We start from the raw sequence: 10,805 nt of genomic DNA on the forward strand, positions 1-10,805 counted from the left end.
AATGTTTCTGATGCCAAACAGAGGCTTAGGGATGGATTCATGAAGAGTAATGCAGGAAAAGCTGCTTTAGCCATAGGGAGCAATATGAAGAAATGCTCAATAACAGACATTTCTCAACCAAATCATCAAGGAGGACAAGCTCTGGGATCTATGACACAGCCTAGAGAGAGTGCCAGGAGTGCCATTTGTTCTGATACTGATAGAGCCCCTGCATTTCATGGCTCCCATTTGATGAGAACCAGTGTGCTTTTTGTTCCTGTCTGTCTCCAGAGCTCTCTTGTAAGTGTGTTTTATTATCAAAGTCTTCCAAAATGGAAACTAAGATCCCATACCTATATTTCAAAGTATTACCCAGAGTCAAAGAAGCAGTATTGAAGTCCAAGTATTAGGATCCATCAAACTAAATAACAGAAATAATAACAATGACAAACTAATGAAGGAAACAACAGACAAGCATGCAATGTGAAGCATGGGCTAACCTATACTACATGATAAGTCACTAGTAGTTTATGAGCATTTACACTCAATCTTATTAAAATTGAGTAAAATAGAAATTTAGGTGCTCACTTTTGCTAGCTATGTTTCAGGTGCTCAGTAGTAATGTGCCACTGCTCACTGCTGACCTGGACAGTTCCAACACAGAAAATATTTATGTTCAAAGATTGTGCTACTAGACAGGACTCGCCTAAACACTTTAAATGTATTAACATGTATATACAAATCCTATATGAGGAAGGTGATTTCTAACTGTTTGTATGTAAAAACTGGAGCACAGATATAAAATATATGAAACTTAACCAGCATCACAAGAAGAATGAATCTTTAAATCTCCATTATGTCAACCACACAGGTTCTATGTCGTATACATATTATTCAGAATAAAAGAATTGTATGAGTTAGGTCTTCTGCAGAGAAAATCTGCAGTCTTTATATAAGAGTCTTTCTATGACTCTTGCCCTTTGGGGACCTTGCAGTTGCCCCAGAGTTTCAACATATAAGGCTGGTGGTCCATGTGGAGCTGTCTTTCCAAGAATGCCAAGCTACCTTCCAGCTTAGTGGAACAAGTTTTGGATTTACTTGTTAGCTCATTCCTTCTAATGACCTAATCAAGAGTTGATAAAGTTTCAAGCCCTGTTCAAAGTTCATCTTATTTTTCTTCTTCTGTGAAGAGTCTCAGATTCTTATGTTAAGAGACTAATCCTCTCTTAGGGCGCCAGCACTTAAGACTCAGACTCAGTGAATGCTCATGTGGGTCAAAGCACCACCTCCGGGCAGCATGCGATGACTTTCACATCCCTGAAGTTCAGTTCTTTCAACTTGTACTGGTATAAAGGGTGTAGTGTTGGCGGATGCTTGCAAACTCAAAAGTACTGTTATGTAGCTATAAAGTGGGCCATAATTATAACACAAATGCTAGAACTTGGGTTGTTTTTCTTCCATATAACCCTATAAAAATTTCAAAGCAGTTGTGGTTTGATAAATTACAGGATAATGGACTCCTAAATCATAACATTTGCAGAGTCTTTTTTTTTTTTTTTTCTGTTTGGAAGTATAGTAGGTGCTTAATGAATGTCCATATGGAAGATGGATGGGGTCAAGGGGGAGGTGGGCAGCTCAGAGAGGTAAAGAAGAAAATTGCCCATTGTTCTAAGTTTTCCTTTTATGTTTTGTTTTTAAACATGTTGCTTGGTATGAATCATGTCTGAATTTTGAGGATACAAAGTCAGTAAATGGAAATCCCTAAATTTGTTCCTTGAAACAGGAACAGGAGTGAGCTTATTTTCTTGCTGTTGGTGTTTCTGTCATCAAAAACTTCAGTTGAGTAATTATCATACACTAGACATTGTGCCAGGATCAGAGGACACAGAGTTGAAAATGTGACTGCTTTTTGTTGCTACTTATTTCTTCAGCTGCTAATCCTTCTTGTGAGGAAGTCAGGATAAACTGAAAGTGGTGCATCATATACAAGACCCTACCCAGCATTGCTGAAGGCTCTGCTTGTCAAAATCTCATCTACTGAGGTGTTTCCTGAAGGATGTGATGTGTATGACCTGTGGTTTCTCTACAGACGATGAAATGTTTACTGAGAAAGGAGAAAGGCTGCCCCATTCCTACCATCTTTTACTATTTTCTGAGTGTGTTTGGGCTTCTTGTCTCTGGGGCAGCTACCCCTCTAAGCTCTGCATGGCCTTAAGAAAATGAAAATGGCCCTGTTCAGATTCCTGTGATCACATGCGTGCATTACCTGTGTGCTGCTGTTAAGTTCAAGATGGCGCCTGGTAGGACAAAAAAAATCTCCCCTGAGAAAAACTGGTATGAACAGCTCCTTGCTGGTTCAGCCCAGTGTGGCTGTTCTCTGCATCTGAGGATTGGAGCCTGAGGGTCCCGAAAGGAAGAGTCTCTCATGCGTCCAGAGGACAGAAGCCCTGAGTTTACTGTGCACTAAGAGCAGCTGAGGCAGGAGCACCATTTGGTTTCATTCTCTCATTTTTGAAAAACAGGGAACAAAGTCAAATTTGTAGTAGATCTGGGGGTTAATAAAACTTGGATTTTTCAAATTGTTGACTTGGACACTCAGTGTGCTCTATGGTACACAACATTCCCAAGATCGTTTACCTTATATAAGATAATTGACTTGAGACCACATACTGAGAAAAACAAGGACAAATCACAGGCTTCGGAGCCCCAGAGAACAATGTCAAATCTTGGCATTGGTTTTTGTATCTGTATTTCCCCAAATACACTCTGAACACTCTGACCCTTTGTTTCCACATTTATTTAAAAAAAAAAAAAAGATATATTTACTGCTTAAGGATTTATTTTTTTCCAAATATGAACAATTTGCAAACATTAAGTAACAGAGTATTTAAAGAGCTAAGCATGGTACCCAGATTGTCTTAGATATCTGGTATGTTTGCTCGTCCCCGTGGAAGGATATGGCTGATCCTTTAAAGGTAGTTTAGGGAAGGGTGTTGTCATCAGCGAAGGGGTGAAGAATGGTGATGTTGGCGACAAGTCACCTGCACCCAGCAAACCGATTTTATTATTTGTCCCATTTTATAGCAGATATTTATTTTCAAATTCCACTGTTTTCTTGTTTTAACTTTCTAGTTGTTCCATTCTAAACTTAGATACATTTATAGTGACTACTAAATGGAGAGGAAACAAGCAAACATGTTTTCACAATTTTCTTCTTCCGCTATGTTTTAGACTTCCTAGAACTGAATATCCTTGTAATGGTCAGGTTGCCCAGACTACATCCAAATGGAACTGGTTAGAAAGGTCCATGGACAGCAGTCTCTGTGAGAGTTTTGTTACACAAAGGACCAGTAGTTGCCAGCTTCTTTTCTGTCAAGAATCTCACATTCGTATCTTTGAGACCCCAGTATTCTGAGATGTATAGACAGTAAACCTGGTCTTAGAGAAAAACCACAGTCTTCATGGTGAAAAGACAACACTTGGCAGTCAGGTTATCTTAGTACGAATCATAACCCTGCTTCCAGAGCTCTGTGCCCCAATGAAGTTTCTCCTTCCTAAGCCTCAGTTTCCTCATTTGTAAAAATGAGTATAATAATAGTCAAATCAGGTTAGTATGTTCTTTTCAAATAAAACAAAACCTAGCTGTACAAGGTCGTGTAGTAAGTTGCTGAAATTTTGCTCTTTTTTTCTTTCTTTCTTCAGATTCTTCCTGTTCCAAAGCTCTGATGTCCTAAACAAAGGACTCAGGAGTCAGCCAGGAAGAAATCAGTATTATGTGTTTGAGTAGGAAATTCATACACAGAAATGTCATCCAGATATTACCCTTAAGAAGCTAGCACCAGTTCACCAGTCAGGGAAAGAGGGATGAGTTACTGTAGTCTGAGTGTAGTGGACTGTAGAAGGTGCTGGAGCCATAGTCTAGAAAGTTGAAGTCCTGGAAAATGCATCCTTCATGTGAGCCCTGGCTTGGATGAGGGCATTACCTTTCTTCCAGCTCCTGTATCTCCTGCAGGGCTCATCTGGACCAAGACTGTACATTGTAGTCCACAGGGACAGCCTCTAAAGCTACCTACTCACTGGACTTTGCTTTTACTTTCTCACAGGAGTGATCGGGGCAGATGTGAGAGGTCACGGGCTCACCTGTGAGGGACAGCCAGTGACGTCAAGGCTGGCTGTCATCTGCGGAACATCGTCTTGTCACATGGGGGTAAGTGCACCACGTTGAAAGGTGAGGCCACCACAAACAGTGGAGGCAGCCCAGAGCCCAATCCTGGAAATGACTGGCTCCTTGGCCTCTCCAGTCTTTCTGTCTCTCCCTTCCCTAGCCCAAGCCTGACAGATCTTGCCAAGCCTCTTTCCAGTGGCCACCTGGTTGAAGAAAGTGAAAGGCTGCTCAGTGAGCTCACCTGGGCTGCAGAGCCGATACAACCCTCCAGACCTCTCTCCTCAGAGGGTGGCTGTGTCTCCCCTGTACACAGGTGTCGATTTTCCTTGGCCACTGAGCTCTCTCTCCATCCATATAAATCCATCTCCCTGGGAGTGTCCTGATGATCTATAGAATCAGGCTGCATATCATGACTTCAAAAGAACACTGATAAGCAATTTTCACTGTGCTAATTTTTCTCCATGAATTAGTGGAAAGGCTTTCTCCAAGATTGCAGTAAAATTTAGTGCCTGCCCTAAAATTTATATCTTTTTTAAATGCATGAGTCTGAAAGCATTCCATTTCGATAAGTACCCATTTCTACCATATTTTTATTTAAAAGTCATTACTCTGTTAAAGTGAGATGGACGACTCCTTGGATTTTTCCCAGATGAGTAAAACCAAGGAGAGAGTGGAGGAGGAGATGAGCAGAGAACGGAGCAGGACACAGGGCAGAATCTCTGCGGAGAGGGAGCGAAGCTCTTAAATAACTGAGCTTTTCTTCACAGGCAGATGCTTTGATTCAATAATACTCATTGAAACTTTCTTTTTTGTCCTGGCTACTAAATTCTCAGAACAAAAGGATAGCATAGACTTTCCCATAGATGAGATGGGCTTATGGGTCCTTGAAAGCAGATGAAGCTTAAGATCGCTGTGCTACGCATCTGATCTGTGCTAGGCGCTTAGTCTTGCCCTTAGTCTCTGTGTAGAGATGGCTCCCAGTCCCACATGGGGTCCCAGCTTTCTGCAGAATATGGAGTTTTCTAGCTGCTGTCTCCTAGCATGAGCATTGTGAGAGTGCTCCTCTCTGAGAGCATCTGTACAAGGCCAGCCTGTGACTACCAGTCTTGTTTTTATAGAGCAGAAAGGGAAGAGTGACTGACTCAGACGGGAACTCTTGGTGGCAGAAACCTTCACGATGTGACACTTGGGCTGAACTTTAAGGAACTACATTTTATTTCAAGCTTCTCTGGACTCTAGGCAATATTGTAACTTTTTGTTCCCTTTTTATTGAAAATAGACTTTTTTCTTATATGATATATCCTAAATACACTTCCCCTCCCTCTCCTCCTCCTAGGTATTCCTCACCTCTCCGCCCCGCTGGATTCAACTCCTTTCTGTTTCTTACTAGAAAACAAATCGGCTTCTACGTGATAGAGATAAAATAAGATTAAAACCAAACACACTGAATAGGATATTACACATGAACAGAAAGAAAAGAGCCCAAGAAAAGGCACAAGAAACAGATATAGAAATAGAGATGCACTTGCTCACATACTCAGGGATCCCATTAAAATACCCATAAAACTGGAAGCCAAAGTGTGTGTTTATGTTTGTCCGTGTGTTTATGTGAGTATGTTTTGTATGTGCATGTGTTTGTGTGTGTATTATATGTATATATTATACTCTGTATATATGTTATATATTTTAGTATCCTTTACTGGTTTTAGAAGTCTCACCTATTCACTTTCAGCAGTCCTGTGCTAGAAGGACAAACCTAAAGAAGCTAGGACTTCTTAAACCAGAAGTGTGGAAGAACAGCCAGTTCTCCTTTCTCTTGACATGGGTCTAAGATGCCAGTGTGCCCTCACTGAAATTATTTAAGTCTCTGCTGTCTTCAGTGGGACACATCTTATCTAGCTTCCTGAATCGGAGTCTTGACACTTTCGCCCCTCCAATTCAGACTTTCACACAGAAGCCGCCCCCATGGATGGGAGTTGCCTCCTTATAGCTTCCCTCAGTGCCACCGTCTCTTCATAGGGTGGCACGAGAGCTTCTTCTACTATATCCTGGTTTTACAAATTAGAAAAATGAGGCAGAAAGCTCTACTGCTTTTCTCAAGGTCACAAAAATGGTACTTTCTGGAACAAAGAACCGAAAAGCTCTCTTGGTTGTGGTTTCAGAGATCCTACTTTTCAATGCTACTCGATATCGTGTGTTCTTATCCCATGCCCATTCCAGAGCAGAGAGATTGTAGGCATTTTGATTTCCAGATACAGGTTGTAAAATCTCCTTGTATCGTTTTAGTCCTGTGATCTGAGCGAACCACTCAGTCCCTCTAAGCCTCAGGTTCTTCATCCATTATATAAGAGGCAAGACTGCCTGTACCAGAGAGTTTGCGGATAAAATGCATTTTATCTGAATGTGATGTGCAGTTCATAGACACTCAAAAATAGTAATGATACTTATAAAAATGTCCCAGTGACATAAATAGCTCACATGGGACAACTGTTGGGGCTTTAACAAATTTGATGGGCAGCTGCAGTTGGATACAGTGAATGGCAGTCATAAAATGCCAGTTTATTGTCTTTTGTTGGACTGGAAATATAGCCCCCACCTCCACCCTGTTTTGTACTTGCTAGTGTGAAGAGGCCTGTAGGCTAAAGGGATTAATCATCAGCTTTAATGCTATGTCAGGAGGGTTAGACTGTGGTCTTGAGTACCTTTGATCTCCCTCAGGTGCTGGGAACAGGGCAAGCAGGCAACAATAACACCTTTGTGAGGTCTAGGAGAGGCTGGGGACTGAGGAGGCACTCCCAGGGAAGCTCAAGGACCCCTTTGTTGTGGGTCTGGCAAATAAAACCACCAACTGTCAGGGAAAATTCACCAGCGGAGCACAGGTACCATGAGGGTCCTGGGTTTGTCAAGAAATGGTTTTAAATGTGACCTGAAGGATTCACCTTTTTCCCGTCTGCCATTTCTGATGTCTCCAGCTCAATGTTTAATTGATGCAGAATTCCCTGGTATATTTTGTGCTGATAAGGTTGCCTCTTTCAGATTCAGCTCAAAATAACAAATGAATAAATGAATGACCAAGTAAGTGAGTATTGGTGAGTTCTCAGAAGACCCTCATCTCCGGGTCCCTATTACCTCTGGGAATGGGGAAATTAGGCCTGAGGCAGAGCACAAGACATTCTAATCCGTCCTTTGATATTTTAGAAGATCCAAGTGTGGGCTGCACATTTCTCTTCCCGTGCATGATTTAATTAACAAGGAGGGAACGCTGTTCTTTTGTAACTTCATGAAGGCAGAGCTGCTTGCTCAGAGTTAATCACTACCAACTCTTCAAAATGCGGGCTCACACACAGCAGGGGTTAGCGGGAGGCCAAAAAGTCACAGGGTCAGAGGAAGCTAATCCTTGCCCCTGCTCCAGTGCCCCTTCCAGGAGCTGTCATGTCATGTCAGCTAGCTCCCCAGTTAGCTGGTCCAATGGGAAGGAGTATTCTCCACGGAGCTTTGGTGGAAGCTGGGAGGTAGAAAGATTTCTCCATCTCTCGTGAACCTAGAAATGGGAGTGGTCTAGCACTGAGTGGATGTTGAGTCTTGAAGACAAAGGCTTCTTTTCTACTTGCCAAGGGAACGCAGGTAAAATACTTAATCTCACAGTTACTCTCCTTTCTTTGTTTTTTCGTGTTATGCTTGGTTAGCAGTGTCTTCCCGTAGCATGTAGAGAGTTTAGTCAGGACAGTTTTATGCACAACTTTGCAGAATCCCTGACACAAAATGGCAGCTATTGTGTTACTGTTTCATAAAATGATTCACTAGAGCTAGAGTATAATCCCTGTCGTAGTGGGTTACAATGGAAGATATCACAGCAAAGTCCTCTTTATTTAACATAGGAAATGCTTAGGGATATGTGTCCATAAAGATTAGTAAGCATACAAGCCTCTGGTTCAGTCAGCTCAGAGGGCAGGGAATGTACAGATATAATGAAATACCTGGGGCCAGGTATTTTATAAGAAAAGGGACATGTTTCACTAATAGTTCTTAGAGGTTGAGGGTATAATGATGACATTGGATTTGGTAGGGTGCCCCATGGCGGGAATACTACATTGTGGTTGGGTTGGTGGCCAGCTGGAGAGATCATATGGTGGAGCATAAAACCAGAGTCAGAGAACATCCATTTTTGCACTCTCTACTCTCTTCCACTGAGACAGATCTCTAGAACATTCCATCTCTGTTCCCTACCCGCCTCCATACCTTCACTATGCCCTCACACAGAGGGCCTGATCTCCTCCCCATGTCCCTGGAACACACCAAGCAGCATTTAGATTGTCCATAGTCTGACCTCTGTGCTATTGCAAAAGATAGAGCCCATGGCTCTGGTGACTCTGGGCCTAGACAGACTAAAGCCTCCCTCAGACCACACCCTGTTGTTAGGGCTGGGTAGTGTTGCTAATTGCTCACTGTAACTAACTCAAACGACCTGAGGAAAGCCCTCCCCCACCCTCCTCCAAAGCACAGGTTAACTGGCTCTACCTAGCAATGCTACAAATAGGCAGCGCCTGCCAGGGAAAGGGTAATGCCTATTAAACCACAGTGAGAGCTGGGAAAGCAGCTTAGTCAATAAAGTGTTCACCTCCCTGGCCTGAAAATCTGAGTTCAGTCTCCAGAACCCACGCAAAAATGCCAGGCCTGGGCAGTGCACTAATGACCCCAGCACAGGGAAAGCAGAGACAGGAGGGTCATTTGGGTTCACTGAGCAACTCAACCTAAAGTTGCTGGTAATACCACAAGCCAGTATGAGACCTATCTCAAAGGAAGTATATGATGCTCTGGAGGTAAGTCCTGAATTTATCCTGTAGTCTTCATACACACAGGATACTTACATAAGACACACACACACACACACACACACACACACACACACACGCACACACACACACGCATTTTAAAAACCAGAGTCCTAAGACTCATGGCATCCTTACTGGAATGATGAGACTGTGGGAAGCCAGAAGTCACAATCCTCCGTGGAAGCATTTGATCAGTCTCTTAAACAGTAGTACCTGTTTAATGGCATAACCCAGCCATTTTATTCTCTGAAAGCTGGGATGGACTATCTAGCACTAGGATTCTGGAATCCCACCAGGAACTCAAGAGTCAGGTGAGAGGTCAGAAACAAAAGCCCCACGAGAGCCTGCCTGGCATCTAGCCTGAGCTCATCTTCCTTCCAGAGACTCCAGCTTGCCCTAAGGAAGTGTTTAAGTAGTGAAGGAGAAATAGGAGAGCCATAATTCAGATTATTTCTGACAAGCCGTGAGTATTTAGGGAGTGGGGTGGTAGATGTGTTCCCCTCCCAGAGTCACAGGGCAAACAGCAGAGGGTTGAAAGTTCTAGATGACACTCTTGGTGGAGTGACAATAACAACAACAAATATTTATCACATTTTGTAATAGCCTGTGAGGATATATCATCACAACTTCATGCAGTTGTCAGAGTTATCTCATCAGTACACAAGGAACAATCTCGGTGAAAGAAGCTAGTTACCAAGGGCACAAAGCTGGCAAATACTAGCTAGGTTTGCAACTCCACCTATGGAATTCCAGAGCTCCTATTCTGGTTTCTTAGTGTAGACAGGAGACAAGCTGGGGATTGGGTTGGCTCTGCACACAAATATTTTGCGGGAAAGAGGCAAGGGTATCGTGAGGCATATCTTCTCCAAAGGGGGCTAGGGTCTGTGGAGTTGGGGATGGACTGCTGCTATATGACAGCATTCCAAATCACTGTCATTCAGGAGGCCACTAGCATAAAGATTACAATAAAAATGAACATCACCACTTGTCACCATCCTCCCCTGGGAAGAGAGTGTTTATAAGACTCTACGTAATCTCCTTTCTTTCTCTGCTGGTTTGTGGTCACATACTAAATCTGGCAATTTGAAAACAGGGCACTAGCTTCCCAACTCATGAAAATGTTTTTTGTGGAAGAGCATAAAATGAAAAACACATTGATTTATTTTCCCGCTTTTTTAAAAGTGGGTTAATAGTTCTATGACTGCTGAGGGGATACGCACTTTTTGTATTTGTAATGTTGTAGATGGAACAAGTTAGTAGACTACAGTTACTATTCCTAAAAAGAGAATATATTCTTCTCACTTACCACTTTCCTATCACACACATGTTAATTGTCTTATTTGTAACCCCAGCTACTGTAGTAATCGTTATATTGTGAGGCCAGTGTTCAGATAAAGGAAATGAAAGTTAGAGAGCATTGAGATGTAGGAAGAGGAAGGACTGGGCTAAAACCATAGCATAGGAAGTCCAGGGTCACAACGCTGTGATATTTTCCTAATAGTTCTAGCCCAACTGTCACTTCCGGGAAGCTCTCTTCCCTTCCTATATCACCCTCAGTTAGCTGTGCCCCCCATAGTCCAGCAGACATACTTCATTCCATGACTTCACAATGATCCTGAATACCGTAGGAGATTGTTGGGGCGGAATGGTTACTTAAGTGCTCTGTCCTTGTGACATATGTCACATAGCTTAAACATCATAAACACAAGACATACATTAATGGATGATAACTTCTACCCCTAGAGAAATGAATAGTAAACATCAAACCGTGAGTTTAAGGATGTAAAATCTAAGTCAAAAAAAAAAAAAAAAAAAAAAAAAAAAAAAAA

The 10,805-nt window shown here is 42.4% G+C and overlaps 1 protein-coding gene across 9 annotated transcripts in view; it reads left to right on the forward strand.

The window, feature by feature from the left end:
• The window catches only part of Fggy (FGGY carbohydrate kinase domain containing), a 379,357-nt gene that overhangs the window by 211,352 nt on the left and 157,200 nt on the right, over positions 1-10,805 (forward strand). For all 9 annotated transcript variants that reach the window (XM_021199715.1, XM_021199716.1, XM_029540042.1 and 6 more), the window contains one exon: positions 4,083-4,186. In XM_021199715.1, the coding sequence (XP_021055374.1) occupies positions 4,083-4,186 (104 nt within the window). The remainder of the gene's footprint in view (positions 1-4,082; positions 4,187-10,805) is intronic.

The sequence above is a fragment of the Mus pahari genome, chromosome 6 (assembly GCF_900095145.1).
Source record: "Mus pahari chromosome 6, PAHARI_EIJ_v1.1, whole genome shotgun sequence".
Lineage (NCBI taxonomy): Eukaryota > Metazoa > Chordata > Mammalia > Rodentia > Muridae > Mus > Mus pahari.